Below are 23,574 nucleotides of genomic sequence, written 5' to 3' on the forward strand. Positions count from 1 at the left end.
CTATCTCACTTCACTGTCCCCAAGAAACCTTCAAAACACTTTTTTTCTTACTTCTACCGTACCACACTCCTGACTTTTCTAAAGTTGTTCAATATTTTTAGTTTTAGATTATTAGAATTTTCCTTACATTATACCCCTTCTTTTTCCAAAAGCTCTCATTTAGCACTTTTGTTAGTCATAGCCTGTCCTTATATAATTGTGTGTAAAAATATACATATATGTATGTATTTATGTCTTTCCTTTTGTCTTCCCCGTTTAGGGTTTCCTACTTTTGTTCATTGGTTAGAGAAGCAGTTCTTAATGGGAGCTGTACTACTTTCCATGTAGTATCTAAAGATGTATAAAGAAGGAAAGTGGATTTGGCTCAACGGATAGAGTGTCCACCTACCACATCGGAGGTCCAGGGTTCAAACCCAGGGCCTGTTGATCTGTGTGCTGAGCTGGTCCACGTGGAGTGCTGATGCACACAAGGAGTGCCGTGCCACACAGGGGTGTCCCCCACATAGAGGAGCCCCACACGCAAGGAGTGCACCCCATATGGAGAGCCACCCCAAGTGAAAAAAGTGCAGCCCGCCCAGGAGTGGTGCCGCACACTTGGAGAACTGACACAGCAACAAAAAGAGACACAGATTGCTGGTGCCACTGACAAGAATACAAGCGGGCACAGAAGAACACACAGCAAGTGGACACAGAGAGCAGACAACTGGCGGGGGTGGGGTAGTGGAGAGAAATAAATAAAAAATAAATCTTTTAAAAAAAGTGTAGAGTATTTGTGTTTGTTACAATGACTAAAGATACTACTGAAATTTAATTACTGGTAGACAGGAATGCTAGATGTCCATCTAACTGGATTTGAGAGAAAAGGTTCTCTCTCATCTCCCATCAATAGATCACTGACAATGTCCACTATCTGTTGTACATTTGGACAAACATGGAACACGACAATCTACTTCCCATTTTTGAGAAGCAAAAGGGAGCAACAATAAAATTTGTGACAGGTCAGTAAACAGGCATGCTAAATTGAATAATAAGTACAAACAGACTAGAAAGAAAGACATATCCTACTGTATTTGTTAAAGCAGACCTACTAGCTATGTGGCATTGGACAAATTACTTAACTTCTCTGTGCCTCAGGTTTTTCACATGTAAAATGGAAATACTAATAGAAATTACCTTGTAGGGCTGTTATGAAGAGTGATGATTTATATTTGGAAACGGCTTAGAATATGGCATGACATATGATAAGCACTACAGGAGTTTTAAATAAATAAATAACTAAAATACAAGAGGCCACAAGAAAGATTACTAAATTTAAATCTTATCAAAAAGTGTGTCTTCTTTAAAAACATTAAAAATAATCTTGATCATAATAGTACCTTACACAAAGCACTGTTCTAAGTGCTTCATATACACTGACTTATTTATTCCTCACAATAATATTTAATATTATTAGTATTATTGTCCCCATTTTACAGACGTAAAAACTCGAGCATAGAGAAGTCAAGTAACTTGCTTATGGTCACAAAGCTAATAAAAGGGAGGACTTAAAATTAAACCCAAGTAATTTGATTTTCAAACTCACTCAACCTCACACTTTTCACAGGCAATTTTTATAAAAAGTCTAGCTTTGATTATTAGAACCAACAAAAAGTGTAGATTTGAAGACAAAGTAACTCTTTGGTGAAATGTGAGATAGAAGCTGAAATGATAAGTAACTTCTGTAATGTAAGTCTTATTCTTAGTTTTAAGATAAATATGTAATTATCCTGCAAGTCTTAGTAAGACTGTGAAGGAAAGAAAATTTCGCCACCAGAGATATCCTTGTCCTCTAGTACCCTTCATTAGACAAGTATGATCTGTCTGAACAGACTCAGAGTATAGATTACCCCATCTTCAAAGAAGGAAATAATATACTATTCCCCCCACCCCAAACTAAAACCATATTCAGTTATAGAACACTAGTTGGTTAAACTTTAACCAACATTTGAGGAGGAAACATAGTAAAAGGCAAACCAATGGAGAAGAAAACCCTGTCAAGTGTGTAATTATAGAAGTCATGGGGGAAGAATGTTTCAATCAGAAGTGGTCAGTGATGTCATATGCTAACAAAAATTCAAGATCCTCCTACAAACAAACCAAACAAACAAAAAAACCAATGTTCACTGGGGAGTTGATGTAGCTTAGTGGTTGAGTACCTGCTTCCCATGTACAAGGTCCTGGGTTCAATCCCCAGTACCTCCTTAAAAAAAAAAAGATATGGATAGAAAAATTTTCACTAGATTTAATAAGGAAAGAGTGAGTGTGATAAAGGCTGAACCTTTTTTTGTGGAAGGTTAAAACTGAACTGTAATAAATTGAAGAGTAAGCTTTGGAAAAACTCTAACCAAAGATATGAAATTCTTTTCAGATACTTCTTTCAAGAAATGTAGTTTTAAAGGGATGGAAAGAATAAAAGGAGAGCATGAAAAAGAACGTAAGTAATAATTATACCATTACAATATGCCAGGCAATGTACTATGAGCTATATATATATCAACTAATTTAATACTTTAAATACTAATTTAATACTTAAAATAATGCTGTAATGTACACTCTTATACTATTACCAATTTACAGATGAAAAAAGAGAAATATAGAGATTTAAGTTCAAAGACAGAGCTGGTAAGTAATGGAGCTGAGATTATCAGTTTTTATTTAAAAATTTTACATTATTTCAGATTTACATAAAATTTGCAAAAAGAGTAAAAGGAATTACTGGATACCCTTCCTCAGATTCCCTACATGTTAACATTTTACTATATTTGCTTTATCTTTCTCTCTATGTATACATACACATCTTGTTTTCTGAATCAATAAAATTAAGTTATAGACATGCCCCGATAGGCTGAAATACTTCGGAATAAACTTCCTTTAAAAAAGGAGTTCTCACACATAACCACAGTAAAATTATTTGAAAATGAGGAAATTAAACATTGAAACAATATTATCTAATCTACAGACTTTATTGAGATTTTGCCAATTGTCCCTATAATATCTTTTATAGTAAAAGAAAACCCAAGAGTCTGTCTAGATTCCTTTAATGTGAAAAGTTCCTGAGTTTTTCTTTGCATTTTCATGATATTGACATTTTTAAAAAGTACAAACCAGTAATTTTGTATAATACCCTCAATTTGGGTTTGTCTTATGTTTTTCATGATCAATTCGGGTCATTCAATTGGCAGGAAAGACAAAGACTTGCTGCTGAGTCCTTTTCAGTGTGCCATATCAGAAGGCACATGATCCCATTACTGACAGTGTATGTTCATTTGGTTAAGGTGCTGTCTGCCAGGTTTCTCCATGTAAAGTTACTATTTTATCCTCTATAATTAAGGAGTATATTATGAGCATTCACTTTTAGACTATGCAAATATCCTGTTACTCTTCAAATTTTCACCCACTAGTTTTAGCATTTGTTAATGATTCTTGCCTGAGTCATTTAAGATTGTTGGGGTATGGTGAGTTTTCTGAGTCCATTATTCCTTCTACATTTATTAGTTGTTTTTGAATTGTAGGGAAAAGCTTTCCTCTCTTCCTTATTTACTTATCCATTGAGTCACTCATTCCACTGTGGAAATCATACATTCTTAACTTATTCAATAAGCTTTAATTCTTTTACTATCATTTATTTTGTTGCTCAAATTAGCCAATAAGAACATGTTTAAGATAGCTCTTGTGTCCTTTTGACATGTATCTATCATTCTGTGAGCAATTCCTTGCTTTTTCTTCAGCCCAACAAGATGCTTCAGGTGCATCTTGTTCTTTCCTTGCCCTAGCACTGAAATCAGTTATTTCTCTAAGAAGCATTGATGACTTTATTGGAGAATGAAAAAAGGAATGAAGTACTGATACATTCTACAATGTGGATATAGCTTGAAAACATTTAGTGAATAAAAAAGTCATACACAAAAGACCACATAATGTATGATTCTATTTCTATGACATGTCCAGAATAGGCAAATCCATATAGATAGAAAGTAGATTAGAGTTTCCAGCAGTTGAAGTGAGGGGAGAACGGGGAATGACTGGTAATGGGTATGGGTTTTTTAAGGGTAATGAAAATGTGTTGGATTTGGATTGTGGTGATGGCTGTACAACCTCATGAATATACTAAAAATTACTGAATTGTAAACTTTAAAAGGGTAAATTTTATGGTATACAATTATATAGCAATAAAAAATTAAAGAACAACAACAACAAAACTTGGGCACTAGGTGTATACTTATTACTGTTTCTAGGCCCTCTCAAAGGACACAGCTGGGAAACAGATGTTTTTACATAATATACACATTTATATATATGCACATATACATGTGCAGACACACAAACATACACATATACACCCGCACACATTTATCTATACATTAAAACCCATGAAGTTCAGACTGCTATCTCCAATTCTAGTCCAAGATGGCAGGGCTCACTCTACTTTTCCCCTTTTCCATACTTGAAATTCCCTTCTACAACAGTGAGAAATTTTAGAGCCAGGATTTGAATCCAGACAGTTCAGCTTTCTCAGTCAGTATTCTTTAGGACATTCATTTATTTGAACAAAATTACAATTTACCAAGTACAATTCAGTTCAAACTGACAAGAACTCTTAAGGAATACTCACAGTGATACTGTCCAAAAGTTTGGCCATATGTTTAATAATTTCACCATGCTGTACAGGTTGCATTTGCAGTAATTTCTTAATAACAACCACACTTTCAGCAACAACTATTTCTGAAAAAAGCAGAAATTAATCAAATTAACAATATGTAATTTAAAATATGCTTGGTAAAATGAAAGTTAAATTAGCAAAAACATTCTACATGCCTTAAAAGACTAGGTGAAAACTATAATCATGCGTATATTCCCCAAACTTTTTAATGAATATATTTGAAGAATATACTTTAATCTAACCTCTTTTGCTATCTCCTAAATTCTTATATCATTTTTCTAATCTCTGTTTAGGAGAGGAAAGCAAAGTATATTTAGATTATGATGATCAGCATATATACAAGCATCTTTGGCTTTTTTTTCCTAATTAAACTTTTAATTTTGAAATACTTTCAAACCTATAGGACAGTTACAAAAATAAAATAACCCTCATGGAGAGAACTCCAATGCACCCCTACCTCTCCTCCCAGATACCCAGAGCCATCAATTTTAACATTTTACCACATTTGCCATATCATTCTATTTATCAAGCCATTTTCTGAACACTTGAGTGTAGGTTTTATACATCATGTTCCTTGAACACTTATTACTGCCATGTATTTTTCATTTCCTAAGAACAAGGATATTCACTTATGTAATCACCTTAAGTGTGGTTATCAAGTGCAAGATATTTAACACTATAAAGCTTTTAGTCTATATTCCAAATTTTTCCAATCTTTTCTCCTGTCCTGTTTTATCCCATCCAGATCATGTATTGTATTTATTTATCATTTTCTCTTTAGTGTCTTTTCTTTCTTTTTTAATTGCAGGAACATATATACAACATAAACTTACCCATCTCAACAACTCCCAAACATACTATTTAATGGGCTTAATCACATTCAAAATATTGCAACACCCCCCCCATCTTCAACTACTAAAACTTTCCCATCTCTCTAAACAGAAACTCTATACGAATTATGCATTAACTTCCATTTCCCCTGTCTTCCAGCCTACCACCCCTGCCCCTAGCAGCCTGTACTCTTAATTTCTGTCTTGATGAACTTGCATATTCTCCAATATTTACTTTACAATTATTATGGGGTTTAAATTTAACATTCTAAATCTATAACAATCTTGTTTGTTTTGATACCAACTTCATGTAAATAGTATACAAACTATGTTGCTATACTCCTATGTCCTCCCACTTTATGTAGATCTAGTCATAAATTACATGTTTATACATTATGAGTCCAACATCACTGATTTCTTATTACATTATATACTTTTGTTTTTTAGGTTCTGTAGGAAGTAAAAAGTGGAGTTACAAACCAAAAGTACAATAAATACTATGGCATTTATATTTACCCTTGTAGTTTGAGATCTTTATTTCTTCATGCAGCTCTGATCTATTGTTCTTTCCTTTCAACCTGCAAAACATCCCTTAATATCTCCCATAGGGCTAATCTACTAGTAATGAACTGCTTCTGCTTTTGTCTATTTAATCTCTCCCTTAATCTCTCCCTTATTTTTTTGAAAGACAGTTTTGCCAGGTACAGAATTCTTGGTTGGCAATTTTTGCTTTCAGTACTTATAGTACATCACCCCACTTCCTTATTGCCTCCATGGTTTCCCGTGAGAAACAGGCACTTAATCTTACTGATGCTTCTTTGTACATGACACATTTCTACTCTCTTGCAGCTTTCAGAATTATCTCTTTATCACTGGCATTAGATGGTTTGATTATATTTTGCCATGGTCTACTTATTTGGGGGTTATCTTTAGGAGTTTACGGCATGCCTTGAATGTGTATATTCATGTCTTTCGATAAATTTTGGAAATTTTCAGCCATTATTCTTTGAACCTATTGTCTGCCCCTTTTACTCTTTCTTCTCCTTCTGGAATTCCAAAAATATGTACATTGGTATGCCACTTGGTTTCCCACAGGTTACTTAAACTCTGTTCTCTTTCCTTCATTTCTTCTCCTTTCTGCTCCTCAGACTGAATGATTTTCAATTGTCTTTGCCTTCACTGATTCTTTCTTCTGTTAGCACCAATCTGCTGCTGAATTCCTCTACAGAATTTTAAATCTGTTACTCTGGTCTTTGGTTCCTTTTCATATTTTCCATCTCTCTATTGATATTCTCTTTGTATTCATCTATCATTTTCCTGATTTCCTTTAGTCTGTCCACTTTTCCTTCAGCATTTTGAGCACATTTAGGACCATATTTTAAAGGCTTTGTCTGGAATGTCCCAGGTTTGGTTCTTCTTACTGCTGGTTTCTTTGCTTTCATTTCTGGGTCATTGCTTCTTGTTTGTTTGTACATTTTGTACCTTTTTTTGAAACCTGGACATTTTTATACTGTAATGTGTTATTGGTGGAATTTAGACTCTGAAGTGTCTGTTCCTTTCACATTCATCCTGGTATTGTTATGACACAGCTGTCCTTGAATGCCAGGCTAATCAAAAGAAGAAAGGAAACACCTTTCCCAGTCTTTGCAGGTTGACCTGTGTGAGTGCTTTCTTTCAGAGCTTAGCCATATAATAAATTTAGAGAATAGCTCCAGGACAAAGATTAGGGGACCCATGGTCCTTTCTGTGCATCTGTTTTGTCTTGGACATGTATGTGTGGCCCTAGAAATTCCACCTTTAAAAGGTTACAAATGTCCCCTCTTCTCTAAGAAAGTTTCCTCATATTCCCAGGCACTTCACTATATTTCCTACAGTCAGCAATTCCTTGCCCCAGGCAGCATGATTTGACTACTCTTCTACAACATTCGGTAGGAGAGCTCTGTAAATTACCTTTTACATGTAGGATAAGTTATGGGACAGTGAGTTCCTCAGGCCACCACAGAGAGATTAGGTCAGGCATACAGGCTCCCAGAATGGGCACAAGGGTTACTATGCTCCCTCTGGAACCGAAACCAGGGATCTGCACTTGGAGCATGCACCAACTCTAAGCTGAACTGCTGAGGGATGGGAGTAGGGCCAGTCAAGGCATGATGTGATCCTACCACTTGTTTTGTGGACTTTTTCCTCATTTATTTCTTGCCCTGTTACTGCAGTCCTTTATCTGTTCACTGGACCTTTCAGAAAGATATTTTTGCCAGTTCTTATTGGTTGTGCAAAGCTTCTGTAGAGGGACAGAATCCTGAAGTGTCTGAATCCCCCATCTTGATCAAGGCAGGGCTTATCTTTGGCTTTTAACCAGACCTCTCAAATACTGTTCTTTGATTCCTAACAATTATATAGGGTAATTAAAAGCCTATTTTATAGAAAGTAGCAAATTAAAAGAAAATTTCCTTAAGGGATATGTCCAGAAAAGTGAATAAATGACATGTGGCATTAATTTCACTGCAAAATCCAAAAATCACCAATTCTAAGGGTCCCAAAAGATATTTCAGATTTTAAGGAAATTGAGGCCTCATTCATAGTATATATTCCTAACAACAGATCTTTTAATAGGTCAAGGTTGCCCATTTTAATGTTAAAAATATTACTTTCTTTAATATTTCTTTATCTCTGACTTTCACTGAGCCAGATTTCCAAACAACAAAGGTATAGCACATATAAGATAACGAGTCAGATATTATGGGCTAATGATGATTATGCAACCAGAACCTGGACAAAACAATTTAAAATTTCTTAATATTCAAACCAAAGATAAAACCTCATGGTTATGAAGAGAGTTTTCATACACAAAAAAACAGGCCTAAACATTAAAATATTGGAGATTAAATTAGTAATCTTACATGTTAAGAGTGGTTGTAGAATATATCAGTCTCTCATTACCTAATTATAAAACACTTTATTCTTTCCTTAAAAGTGCTATGGAGATACAATATTCTAATATTCATCTTATAAAGCAAAATAAAAATATTTTTGAGAAATTAATGTCTTACAAAGCTGAAATAAAAATAATTGCTTTAAAATAAACAGTTTCAAAAATTTACATCAGAAAAAAGGGTCAAAATAAAATTAAGAAACCTTGAAAATATTTTGTTTTTGAAAGAACTAATCAGTAGTCTAAATTCTGGTGCTCTGTTTGCAGGCAACTTTTAAACTGTAAAAGAAAAATTGCCCTAATAAACGGTGGTTCATAATCACAATGTTCTAGAATATTTTCCCCAAGGAGTGTATTTTATTTGTAAAAAAAAAAAAAAAAGTAGAAAGTAGTTACTTAAGATATAGAAAAATAAAAACATGTTTCTATGTCACATTTTAAAGAAAAAGGATGTTATTGTTAAAAGCAGAAATAGATAAAATGGATGACATTTATCATCCTATCTCCCCTAGTTACATTCCACAGCCAAGTTTTTATAAAACTCTCTCATGTAGGAAAATGTTCTCTATCCAAAATAATATCTTGAGTTTCCAGACGTAAGTTTTATTATTTTACTTATGTCCATAGTAAAAATGAATGTTTTGGCAGATAAATTTTGTTTCAACTTTTTTTTCATCAGAAACACTTAAAACAATGTTACAATTTTCTAAAGAGATTTACATGTAGAAAGAGAATTAGGGACAATAGGGTTATTTTAGTGAAAAGTTATTTTTCAAAAAAAATGTTTAAAAAATTAATTGTATTATGTTCTGCTTGCCATGCCATATATGTCGTTTTTACATGAAATAGTTATCCATTGAATTCCACAAATAATTTCAATGATTTTACATAAAAAATTTGCTTTTCCTAAAAACTCTTTGTTAATCAAATATGAAATTATAATAAAATCTCTCTGACTAGTTGTTTTAAAGGTGAAAGTTTACTCACTTCTTTGTCCTTTATCCAAATGGGCCTCATTTATTCAAAAACCATACTCAAAGAAATAACTGACATTTAAAAGCAAAGCACTATGAAATCAAAGATTATAAGATTTTATTGGATATTACCTATCTAGTTTTACAGAATGTTTAAATACTGTTTGACTTAAAAACAAGATTTGCTGACTTTCAACTCTAGTTCATCTTGAATATAAAATCATTAAATGAATTTCTAGGGGAAAAAATGAAGGTGTACATCTAACATACTTTTTGATCTAGTCAATCTCCATGTTATAAAGTCATTTGCCTTCTTTTAGCACCCTCTGCAGGTGAACCAATATTATGCATGACTTAAATGATACTGAAGAGCATTAAAATAGGATCTTTGTGGAAAAGGTACAATGATGGTGACTAAATTGTGAAGAAAATAAACAAATTACATTCTTAGTTCTGTGCAGGCAAAGCAAATACTGTTTTTCCATGTTAATTAGCTAATTTACTAATGTGTGTTTATGTGTGTGTTTCAAAGATAAAACATTAAGTCATTGTGACAACAATACTGACAAAGAGGAAAAACAAAAATGCAATGCTAAAAAAAAATGTTACCATTTGTGGATCACACCAAGAAGAATTATTCCCATTATAAATTACTTGAAAATGAAATGAAATTGAACTTACCATCCCTGTTGGACAGTAGACACACCAGGCCATTGAGGCATGTGTCAGTGACTTCTGAGATGTTGGTTGCACATCTGCCTATAGTCTGAATAGTGGCTGCTGCAAACTGTTTATCCTGGCTTTTCACATAGGTCTAAAAAATACATTATTTCAATCAGTTTACAAATTGCTTCAAGTGAACAACCCCTATTATATTCATCTGTTCCAGTATATAAGCATTTTAGAATACATCATCTTCTCATATACTCAAAAGGAGATCTAACTGATGACTCAGCTTAAATTAGTTACATTTTTCACATAAAGAATGTGGCTATAGAAAAGGGACATTTTTGGGCCAGATTCAATCACCTATAGACATACTGGCTTGTGTCTACAAAACAGATAATGGGTAGCAGTCACCCAAAGTCAACAATTAGTTTAAGTGTAAGGATGAAGGAGATGATGGGAACTCTCTCTTTGGAGTTTTCAGTCCATTTAACCAGCAGCATCTGTGAATCTATGAAAAAAAGGTTCTTTCTAGAAAAACTAAACTTAAAAATTGGGAGAAGAGGAAGAAAAGGACCCATAGACTATTGACAAGCATTTCACACTAAAAATTGTGTCCAAATGATACTAAAACTAGAAGAGGTGCAGTGAGCAACGTTTCACTAAAGACTTTAGATCAAATTCATTTTACAATAAATAAAATGCCATACTTTTGTAATAGGTTTTCTTTAGATGTATGCTTTAAACATACACTGTAAACTGTATGCTTATACAGTCTTAAAAATGAAATAAATCACTAATTTAAGAATGGGAATTTAAAAGATATTTATAAAACTTATAATAGCCCTCAAGAATTTCACTTTGATTTTATCTTTTATCATTTAAAAACTAAGCTTTCATTGTTTACACAAATGAATGTATTTTAGTATGCATATTTTTATTTTCACTTTTATAATCCCATTTTCAACTGAAATTTTTAAAAAAATTCCCAGCTTCAAATAAGAAGCATGCAATGTAGAATTAACACATATGATTATTTAAAATGCAAGAAAAGGATATACATTTAAATGTTGCCTAAATAACAAATAGGGGAGAAAATCTAAGGATATCCCAAACATGTACAATTTAGTGAAAATGGTATAAAGAAGATGATTAAATGTTGAAGGGATAAATTAAGAAATTAAAACCTCTTTTTTCCATGTAGGCCAGGTAAACTGAATTTAAAACTGCTTCCAAATAGATTATCTAATTTCCTCAATTGAAAAAATAAGTATATATGCTTTAGAAAAGTTCCTTATTTTACTCAAAAAGTAAACAAGCTGTATACAACTATGAACATAAGACATAAACACTGAAATAAGTAAATACAGAGATAAAAATGGATACATGAAAAAAGAATGTATTAATAAGTTTGCTCCCAAAATGGACTTACTAAATGAAATAACTGATCGGTTGATATTCAAAAACAAGTCTAGTGTATAACCTCTGTAAAACTAGAGAATTCCATAAAATTAGCTGAGAGTTCCTTTTAGTAACTTCAGTAAGTTATAAAAAGTCAGTAAGATTTGACTTAAGCAGCAATTGGATAGGAGAAGGGCACCCAAAGAAGTTACAAAGGACAACAGAAAAAAGGGAAAATTGCAAACACACAGACCAAAGTTTTTAACACATAAAAATAAACAAACGTAAGAGTGAAGTAAAACTCAATTTTAAGTAATATTCTATAGTTGTAGTTCACTGGATGAGAACTTGAGATACTATATTTTCTAGCTATAGATATAAGTGGGTATCCAAGACATACTAATTTTATAAGGAATTTTTCTAGAAAAAATATAGCATGAAATTACAGTAACCCATTCATGAAATTATAACTCATAGACATACAATATTCTACTATTCCTGAAAAAAGAATAAAACCACACAGCTAAGAAGAAATACAGTTACTTGTACAGCTAAAGAGAAACATAATTTGGGCATACGGAAAGATTATGGCAACAAAAATTAAATCTATAAAAAAAGTTGAAGGTTGATTTAAAAAAACTCCACCAGTGATTAGCAGCATGTGATACACTCTTGTGAAGAAAAGTGCTGGTGGGATATAAAAATTAAAATAGTGACATGAGTTTTCCTATAGCTGTGCTCCATCACTAAGTCTTCAGGGCTGGCCCTTCCATCATAAAGGACATAATGCCTATGAAGTAATTTTTGAATAATATTTTTGAGGGTTATGGAAATTGGTGGTAGCTCATTCATCTGTATTTATGGTTTTAAAGCATACAACAAAACAAATTCAATACAAAACAAAAATAACTATGGTAGGACAATTTTTAAGCTAAACTTGAGGCTAAGGGACAGTGTCTAATTGTGTTAAGTCAATAAAATAGGGACAAGCAGATAGGAAATGAAATCATTTTCATGAGTGCAGAGTATAAATGATGAAAGCACAAAGAAATAGAATCCTGACCAGTAACATAATTTCCTACAGAAAGTACAGGGTTATACACCAAAATCTACCAAATTCTATGAAAACATGAAATAAAATACTATTCTACTCCCCTTAAATTATTTATATTTAATGCCTATTCTTGCAAATTTATAAATTTTTTAGCTGTCAATCTTGTCCCAAATTAGTTTTAGCTACATAATTACACATTTCTAAATTGAGAAAGATGCATATTTAACATAAAACTGATTATGTTTTAGAAGTTTTTATATATTTTTTATAATTAGCACTGTACACAAACCTGAAATTCTCGAAGAAGAGTTGATATGTTGGCTTCATTTGCCAAGTTTGTAAGAATTTCAAGCTATGGGAGGCAAAAAAAAAAAAGGAATAAACATTTTAAAAAACAAATTTAAAAGATGCATTTAATAGAGGCCAAGCAGTTAATAGAAAGCTAATTTTCATTTTCAAAAAAAATCAGTCATAAATATTTTGAGGCATTTTAACATTCAGGCGAACTTTAGTTTGTATTCCTACATATACAAAGACTATACATACTACACATACTTTATATATACTTTAAAATAACTAAAAAAGAGAGAACCCTACATCTTCCCTAATTGTTTGTCCTACCTTACAATTTATATCTATCTAAACAATTTAAACTACTTTACTTTTTTTATTTTATTATAAAATTGGAAAACAACTTGCCCCCAATGTAATACTTCTATTATCCAGATACCTATTCATTGTCTTGACCTCCTGCCTCCTACCATCAAAAATATTTAGACATTTAAATTTTTCTCTTCTGGATCTGTAGATATAAGAATGTACTAATAAAAATTCCATCCATTTCCAATAGGCTTGTTAAAAATATCGCACTTTTTACACATAAAAAAATATTCAATTACTTTGGAGGAAGGTAAAAAAAGAGGAAAAATGAAACAGACCAAACAGAAAACAAAACACATGATAAAGATAAACACATTTTAATAATTACATTATTAATTAATGAGCAATGCACCTGAAAAAAGACTGTGAGTATAAGGGGGAAATGGTAAATATAAATAAGTTTTTACGGCTAAGATATTTCAAAGTGAGTCGGGAGGTCATTTCTTTTTTTTTTTTTAAGATTTATTTATTTATTTATTTCTCTCCTCTTTCCGCCCCACCCTGGTTGTCTGTTCTCTGTGTCTACTTGCTGCGTGTTCTTTGTCCACTTCTGTTGTTGTCAGCTGTAAGGAATCTGTGTTTCTTTTTGTTGCGTCATCTTGTTTTGCCAGATCTCCATGTGTGTGGCGCCATTCCTGGGCAGGCTTTACTTTCTTTCATGCTGGGTGGCTCTCCTTATGGGTGGGCACACTCCTTGTGCGTGGGGCTCCCCTACACGGGGGACACCCCTGCATGGCATGGCACTTCTTGTGTGCATCAGCACTGCGCGTGAGCCAGCTCCACACGGGTCAAGGAGGCCCAGGGTTTGAACCACGGGGGAGGTCATTCCTGAATTTACACTTATGCATGTCTCAGCAGGATCTCATTGCCTGCCACAGTAAATAGTCAAATAGCAGGCTCTAGAGACATCTAGACACTATAGGCAGGGCAGACAGCTCAGGAGTTTGGCACCCTATCAGTGGTCCATACCTTGGAATTTGTGCTCCCCAATGTGACAAAGTTGGCCTCAGTTGTGGTTTCCCTACACATGGCTCTTCTGTCCCTTCTATCTGAACCTATAGTTAGTACTATACTTCATAGGTGTTATGTCCAAGAGACTTAAGTCTTTGGTCTGTCCAGGTGCCAGTTGGGCCCTGTATCTCAGCAGAGTTCCAACACCTACTTTCCAGTTCACTGGACTCAACCAGGACAACTAACAAAGTGATGATACAGATAATGCCCATCCCAAGGAACAGAGAGTCTGCAACTATAAGCAAGGTAGTACCATCCATCTGCCCCATGGGATCTAAGCCCCTCTCAATTAGAGGCAGAGTGGGCATCATCATCCCCAAATCCTCAAGATTGGGGAATGAACAATAGACTAAAGTAGACTTACTATTATTCTACTACAGACTTATTATTTCTAGCAATGGAAGAATTCATAATGGAGAGGTTCTAAGGGGAGGGAGAGGGAAAAATAGGTGCAATATGGGGGCATTTTCGGGACACTGAAATTTTCCTGTATGACATTGCAATGACAATAGAGGCTATTATATATTTTGTCACAACTTACAAAATTGTGTGGGACAGAGTGTAAACTATAATGTAAACTATAATCCATGGTTAGTGGCAATGCTTCCATACATGTTCATCAATTGTAACAAACGATGAAGGATGTTGTTAACGTAGGAAAGTGTGGAAGGAAGGGGGAGTAGGGCATATGGGAATCCCGTGTATTTTTTATATAACATTTATGTAATCTAAAGTTTTTATCTTAAAAAAAAAATAAACTGAAAAAAAAGTTAAAGGAAGCTAACTATAGAACTGCTACATGATCCAGCAATCCCACTGCTGGGTATATACCCAGAATAATTGAAAGCAGGGACACGAACAGCTATATGCACATCAATGTTCATAGAGGTTTTATTTCACTATTGCCGAAAGTCGGAAGCAACCCAAATGTCCATCAACAGATAAAGGGATAAGCAAACTGTGATATATACATACGATGGAATATTACTCAGCTATGAGAAGGAATGTAGTATTACTACATGGGATAACATGGATGAATCTTGAGGGCCTTATGTGAGTGAAGTAAGCCAGGCACTGAAGGACAAATATTATATAAGCTCATTGATATGACTTTAAACAAACTGAGCAGATTCACAGAGCTAGAGTCTGGAAACAGGTTTACAGGAGACAGAAAGGGAGTAGAGGGTGGTAAGCTGATACCAATATGGGCAAAATCTAGGATAAGGTGGAAGGGTGTGGTTGGGCAGTGGATGGATGTGAGAGTGGTGTAGTGAAGTGAATGGGTTCAGCCATGCTGGTCTGTGAGGGGGAGAATGCTGAGGGGTTAGGTAGGACTATCCATGGAACTGGGGGAGGTGAACTCTGAGGATTTGCAGGTCTGTGGTTAAAACTACAATGTTGGGAATGTTCTTCTGGCAAAAATGGCAGGGGAGGGTTACCGGTATAGGGCATTCGGTACCGGGGGATATATGGGATAGGGCGCGCCTGGGGCATGTGTCTATGTACATATGTGTTCATCTTGTCATAGTGTATTATATCAGTGGGTGAAGACCCACACAATAAACAAGAAAATATTAAACTCCCATCCTGGGAAGTCCTACAATGATCTCAATTAGAGGGACAAGAATCCCTTGAGAACATAGACAGTACCCAATAAAAGAAAACACATAAATAGGTCAAGCCCTCAAAAAAAAAAAAAAAAAAAAAAAGAAAGAAAAAAGTATAGCATCTAAATATTCCAGTTAAAAGGCAGAACTTGTCTTTCATTTAGGTGAAGTGGGCATCACCATCACACAATCCTCAGGATTGGGGAATGGACGACGTACGAGAGTAGACTTACAGTTATTCTACTATAGACATGGCAATGGAAGAACTTTGTTATGGATGTGGAGGTAGTGACCACTGGAGGTTCTGAGGGGAGGAAGAGGGAAAATAGGGGTAATTTGGGGGCATTTTCGGGACTTGGAAATTATCATGAATGACAATGCAATGACAGATACAGGCCATTGCATATCTGGTAATAATATGCAAAAATGTGCAGGAGAGAGTGTAAACTACAATGTACACTATAATCATTGCTTAGTGGCAATGCTCCAAGATTGCTCATCAATTGTGGCAAAATGTACCATGCTAATGCTTTTGATGTGGGAAAATGTGGGAGGGTTAGGGATAGAGTAATATGGGCATTTGCTATATTTTTTTGTGTAACGTTTACATAATCTTAGCTTCAAAAAATAAATAATAAATAAATATATTTTTTAAAAAAAGAAAGAAATCCTATTTAAGTATAAAGATAAAGATAGGATAAAAGTAAAAGAGTGGGTAAAGATAGATCAGGAAAATAACAAAATAAACTAGAGTGACTATATTAATATCAAACAAAGTAGACTTCAGGAAAATAAATATTATCAGAGGGAAAAAACAAGGAACTCTCAGTATGCATTATATATGTTATATATTAAATATATTATAATAGAGATTAAAATACAAAGCAAAACTGACATTGAAGGAATGGCAAACACAAGTGAAGAGATATATCATACTCCTCTCAATAATTGATAGAACAAAATAATCAATAAAAACATGTCTAGAAAAACAGTATAAACCAACAGCATCTAATTGGTATTTAAAATACAGTCTACCCAGAAGATTAAAATATACATTCTTTTCATGTGCACATGGAATATTCAGCAAGGTTTTACATGTGCTGGATGATAAAACAAGTCTCAATAAATTTTACAAAGCTGAAAACATAAAGAGACTGTTCTATAACCATATAATTAAATTAGAAATTAGCAACAGATCAATATCTAGAAAAATTCCAAATACTGGAAGTGGGACAATGCTATTCCAAAAATCCCACAGATCAAAGAGGAAATTACAAGAAAAATTAAACAGCTAAACAAAATGAAAGTGAAAAAAAATAAATCAAAATGGGAGGATACAGTTAAAGAAATGCTCAGAGAGAAATTAGCTTTAATGCTTGTATTAGAAAAGGAAAAGTCTGAAATCAGTGATCGAAACTTCCACCTTAAGCAGCTGGGAAAAGAACAAATATAAGTATAAGAATGGAATCAACAAAACTGAAAATAGACAACAGAGAAAAATCAATGAGACCAAAAACAGGTTCATACTTCATGGAGTGAGTGAGAAAAGAGAGAAGGCAAAGAGGATGATAAGGAAATGTTACAAACAACTTTACGCCAATAAATTCAGTAGCTTAAATGAAATGGACAAATTCCTTAAAAGACACAAATTATAAAAACTGATACAAAAAAATCTAACAGCCCTGTATCTAATTAAAAATTTGAATTCATAACTTATAACTTTTCCTAAAAATAAAACTACAGGCCCAAATGGCTTTACTTGTGAATTCTACCAAACATTTAAGAAAGCAATAATATAAAACCTATATAAACTCTTTTAGAAAATAGAGAAGGAAGAATTACTTCCGAAATCATTTTATAAAGCCAGAAATACCTGATACCAAAACAAGAAAAACATATTATAAGAAAACTATGGACCAATAACCCTCATAAACAAAGCTATAAAAATTCTCAAAAAATGCCAGCAAATCAGTTAATAATAGGAATACTGGGTGTGAGATATACAGGAACTCCCTGTAATATTTCGGCAAATTTTCCATAAATCAAAAAACTATCTACAATAAGAAATTTTGAAAAAATTTAAAACAAACAGTAGGGATATAAGGGAACTCTGTATTTTCTGCATGCTTTTTCTGTAAACCTACAACTTCTCAAATAATAATAATTAAAAAAACAGCACATCAAATTCAGCAAGTCAACCAAGTGAAATTCATTTCAGAATACATGATTGATTTCACATTTGAAATCAGTGAGTATAATTTATCACACTATCACAGTAAAGATGAAAAAACAAAACAAAAAAAACATGATTATCTCAATTGGTACAGGGAGAACACTTGAAAAAAATTCAACATGTATTCATGAGAAAAATTTTCAGCAAATCAAGAATAGAAGGGAAGTTCCTCATTCTGACAAAGGGCATCTATGAAAACCCTACAGCTAACATCATACTTTTTGAAAGAATGAACACCTTTACATTTCCTTCTTAAGATTAGAAACAAGATGATAATGTATACCTCATCACTTCTATTCACCACTAGCGGTCCTGGAGGTTCAACCCAGTACAATTAGACAAGACAAAGAAATGTAACAAGCAAGCAAATTGGAGAGAAAGATGTTATACTTTATTAGCAAATGATAGGTTTAGGAATATAGAAAATCCTAAGACAAATATATTTGGTAAGGTCATAGTATACAAAGTCAATATACAAAAGTCAAATGGATTTCTGAGTACTAGAAAAGAACAAAATGAAATTAAATTAAAAACATTTTCAGAGCATCCAAAAACAAAATACGGATAAATTTAATAAACATACACATGACTTGTACAATGAAATCTAAACACACTATTTATAAGAAGAAATTCCCTGCAAACCATTTTATAGATCCCACGAAATTCCAATCAAAATCCCAGCAGACTTTTTTTGTAGACAGTCTAAACTGATTTTAAAACATACAGGGAAATTCAATTCCAAGATCTGAGAATAGCTAAAACAACTCTGAAAAAGAAGAAGAAAGGTAAAAAATTTCTACTACTTGATTTCATGAATTATTATAAAGCTACAGTAATCAAGGCAGTATGGCATTGTAAGAATAAACAGAGATCAATGATATAATACAGTTTAGAAATAGACCAACATACACATGGCTGACTGCTTTTTGACAAATGTGCAAATTCAGTGAGGAAATTCAGGGAGGAAAAGGATAATTTTTCAACAAATGATAATAGAATAAATATTCATATTTACTGATAGGAGAAAGAAATGGACATTGACCATTATGTCACACAAAATACAAAATGCAAATATTAAATCAAAATGGATCAAAGCCCTAAATGTGAAAGCTAACACAATAAATGCTCTAAAAGAAAACATAAAAGAGGCAAGAAGTATTTATTAGGACACATAAAGCAATGACTACAAAAGTATATATATTAATAAAAAAACTTCATCAAAATCTAAAACTTCTGCTCTTCAGAAGAAAGGTGTTAATTTGAGGACTAGCTTTTTCATTTCTGCAAAAACGTTCCTGGAATTATGATTGGGATTGCAGTAAATGCATAGAATGCTTCAAGGAGTATTGGCATCTTAACAATATTAAGTTTTCTTTCTTTTCTTTTTAAAGATTTACTGTGTCCATTCACTGTGTGTTCCTCTATGTCCACTTGTATTCTTTGTCAGCAGCACAGGGAATCTGTCTCTTTTTGTTGCGTCATCTTGCCACATCAGCTCTCCATGAGTGCGGCACCACCCTGGGCAGGCTATACTTTTCTCACACGGGGTGGCTCTCCTTACGGAGCGCACTCCTTGCATGTGGGGCTCCCCTACACGGTGGACACCCCTGCACGACATGGAACTCCTTGTGCGCATCAGCACTGTGTGTAGGCCAGCTCATCACAAGGGTCAGGAGGCCCTGGGTTTGAACGCTGGGCCTCCCATGTGGTAGGCAGACGCTTTGTCCTTGAGCCAAATCCGCTTCCCACATTAAGTTTTCTAATCCATGAGCATGGGATGTCTTGCCATTTATTTAGATCTTCTTTAATATCTATCAGCACCATTTTGTACATTTCAACGTATAAATCTTTCACCTCTTCGGAAAAATTTAATCCTAGGTATTTTATTCTCTAGGGTGGAATTGTAAATGGAATTTGCTTTCTCAAGTTCCTTTCTGGATTGTCCATTACTCGTGTACAGAAACAACTGATATTTGTGCATTGAGCTTTTTAATCTGCAACTTTGTTGAATTCCTTATCTAGTAGCTTTCTTGTTGATTCTTTCTTATATGTAGGATCATGTCACCTGGCAGTAGAGATAGTTTTACTTCTTCCTTTCCAATGTGGATGCCTTTTATTTCTTGTTTGTGCCTAACTTCTCTGGCTAAAATTACCAGAACAATTTTGAATAGCACTGGTAAAAGTGGGCATTCTTGTTTTGTTTCTGATCTTAGGGGGAAAGCTTTGCTATTCACCATAGAGAATGATATCTGCTATCTGTGGGTTTTTCATAAATGCTTTTCATCATTTTGAGGATGTTCCCTTCTTTTCATGGATTTTGTGAACTGTTTTTCTGCATTGAGACGATCGTGTGATTTTTAACTTCATTCTATTAATGTGGTATATTACCATGATTGATTTTATGATGAACAACATTTGCATTCCTTGGATAAATCCCACTTGCTTATGGTATATAATCCCATTAACACACTGTTGGAGTCAATTTGCCAGTACTTTGTTGAGGATGTTTGTATCTATGTTCATAAGGGATATTGGTCTGTAATTTCCCTTTTTTGGGGGGTGTGGGGGGAAGAGGGGCGTATCTTCATCTGGCTTTGGTATCATGGTAATTCTGGCCTCACAGAATGAGTTAGAAAATGTTTCCTCCTCTTCTAGTTTTTAGAAGAGTTTGAGAATTTTATTTCATAAATTTCACCATTGAAGTCATCTGGGTCCTATGCTTTTCTCTGTTTGGAGATTTTTGATTATTGACTCATTATCCTTACTTGTTATAAGTCTGCTGAGTTTTCTAATTCTTCTTGAATCAGTTTAAGTAATTTAAGTAAGTTTTTAGGAACTTGCTCATTTCATTTAGGTTATCTAATTTTCTGGCAATCAACTGTGCATGGTATCCTCTTATATTCTTTTTTATTTCTATAAATTCAGTAGTAATGTCTCCACATTCACTTCTAATTTACTTACATCTTCTCTTTTCTTTGTCAATTTAACTAAAGACTTGTCAAATGTATTATCTTTTCAAAGAACTATCTTTTAGTTTCGTTGATTCTATTGTTTTTGTGTTCTTTATTTCATTTATCTCTGTTCTAGTCTTTATTATTTCCTTCCTTCTGTTCATTTTGGGTGTAGTTTGCTCATCTTTTTTCTAGTTCCTCAAACTGTGAAGCTATACTATTGATTTGAGATCTTTCTTTCTTCTTTTTTAATGTAGGCATTTACAGCTATAAATTTCCATCTCAGCACTGCTTTTGCTGCTGTATTTTCATTTTTATGCATCTATCAGAATATTCTAACTTATCTGTGATTTCTTCTTTACCTACTGAATGTTCAAACATGTGTTATTTAATTTCCACAGAATGATGAATTTGCCAGTTTTCCTCTTGTTGTTGATTTCTAGCTTCTTTCATTCCACTGTGGTTGGAGTAGATACTTTATATGATTTCAAGAGAATTGAAAGCATTGTATACCAATGTTCACAGCGGTACAATAGGCATTATTTCTTAGCAGGCACAGAGTTTCTGTTTGGGAAGATGAAAATGTTCTAGAAATAGTGGTGATGATTACACAACATCATGTATTTCTTTAATGCCACTAAATTGTACACTTAAAAATAGTTAAAATGTTAGTTTTATGTTATGTATATTTTACCACAAAAATATTTTGTGGTAAAAGAAATTAAAATATTTTTAAAAATCAATAAAGAAACTCAAAGGCAAGGCATAGATAGAGAGAAAATGTTCATAATAGCTGTTTCTGTCAAGGAACTTGTATCCAGAATATATGAGTTTCAACAGCTCAAAATAGGAGGAAAACAACAAAAAATATCAGAAACAAAATATAAATTACTTAAAGAAAAGACAGAATTTGCACAATATGACTTTTAAAAAAGCAGACTTTAAAAATAATAAAAAAATCTAGCAACAAAAGCACAATTTAGAACTAAACATAAGAAACTCAATGGATGAAATAAAAAGCATATTAGAAATATTTAAAGAGGAGAAGAATATGCTGGAAGATATGATTTTAAAAACTATCCACAATCAGCAAAAAAAGACAAAGAGAAAATAGAAGATGAGAGACAGAAAGCATAGAATAAAAAGGTCTAACAAATTATGAGTCAGAGTTCTAATAGTGAGAAGATAATATTTGAGGGGAAAATGGTTGAGCATTTTCATATCTAGAAAATGAATGATAAGTAGGATAAAATAGAAAGAAATCCACACCCAGACTGCAGAATATAAAAAATAGCAATAATCTTAAAAGCAACCAGAAATAGCCATATTACTTTCAAAAGGATAGAAACATGAACAGATGACTTTTAAGTTAAACACTCAAAAATAAACCCACCTTGCAAAAGAAGAAGCCTATTATGTTTGTGATATATTTCATGATGAGTATGTTTTAAAACAGCAGGATATGCAAATTTAGCATTTTCTGATGGAAGAGATCCATCATTTCTATCTATACAAGGTTGTACCATGTGCCTTGGTCTTAAAAGATCTCTGCCCTGTCTTCCCAACCTTGTGAAGACACATATAGTCAGGCATGTTGTTTCATTCCACCAGTGGAAGTTACTTGAGACACAGTAAGCTTCAAGAAATAGTTTAAATTGGTAGAAGAATACAGAAGGACCAGGTGCTTTAACATCCCTACTTAACAAAAGTTGCATCTACTACCTTGAGGAGTAACCCAGAATATTCAGGATTTATGAAAAGAAAGCTGTATTTGGATGCTGATTTTTTAAAAATCCAGATGATCTGTTTTGGTTAATCGATATTAGAGCTGTATTCTATTAATAAATATGTTAAATTGTAGCAAACATGATAAGCAATCCTCTGAGGTACCTACCAACTTGCTTCCTACACTTGATATAATGTGGCCATCTCTTTAAATTAAAAAATATAAAGCTGCTTCTATTATTAAAAAAAAATTCATTATGCTTAACTATCATTTTATACAAATGAGATATACATTTTTATCAGTTTGTCTTTGTCTTTTTTGATTGGTCCCCTGTCACTGAACCACCATAATGTTCACAACCTAGTTTGTATGCTTCCAATATTTTTCTCCATGATCACATCACACACAAAATATACACACATAAACATATAGAACTTTCATTTGTTTAATAAAAATTGAATCAGAATTTTAAATAAGTGAATATAGTAAAATGCAGAAGTTTAAAGGGTACAGCTTGATGAATATGATAAATGTATATATTCATTTGACTATTTACCAGAAAAAGATCATCCCAGAGAGTTCCTTCATGCCCCAAGTCTCCCCTCAAAGGCAAATAGTTCTGATTTTTTTAAAAGTAAACTTAACTTCCACTGAAAATAAATAAATACATAACAGACAAAAGCCAGTTTAACAAATTATGGAAGCATTCCTTAAAAAAATTTTGTCCACGTACATTTATCTCATTTAATCCTAAAAGCAAACTCAATTGTTTCTCCAGTGCTCAGAAAATACATAAATGAGCATAGACTGGTTAAATGGCATGGTCAAGG

At 33.3% G+C, this 23,574-nt stretch overlaps 1 protein-coding gene across 2 annotated transcripts in view; it reads right to left on the reverse strand.

Moving 5' to 3' along the window:
• The window catches only part of AP3B1 (adaptor related protein complex 3 subunit beta 1), a 327,202-nt gene that overhangs the window by 127,714 nt on the left and 175,914 nt on the right, over window positions 1–23,574 (reverse strand). For both annotated transcript variants that reach the window (XM_058275208.1, XM_071208678.1), the window contains exons 12-14: window positions 12,846–12,908; window positions 10,117–10,249; window positions 4,652–4,761 (exon numbers count right to left, since the gene is read on the reverse strand). In XM_058275208.1, coding sequence (XP_058131191.1) covers window positions 4,652–4,761; window positions 10,117–10,249; window positions 12,846–12,908 — 306 coding nt within the window. The remainder of the gene's footprint in view (window positions 1–4,651; window positions 4,762–10,116; window positions 10,250–12,845; window positions 12,909–23,574) is intronic.

This window comes from Dasypus novemcinctus, chromosome 2 (genome assembly GCF_030445035.2).
Source record: "Dasypus novemcinctus isolate mDasNov1 chromosome 2, mDasNov1.1.hap2, whole genome shotgun sequence".
Classification (NCBI taxonomy): Eukaryota; Metazoa; Chordata; class Mammalia; order Cingulata; family Dasypodidae; genus Dasypus; species Dasypus novemcinctus.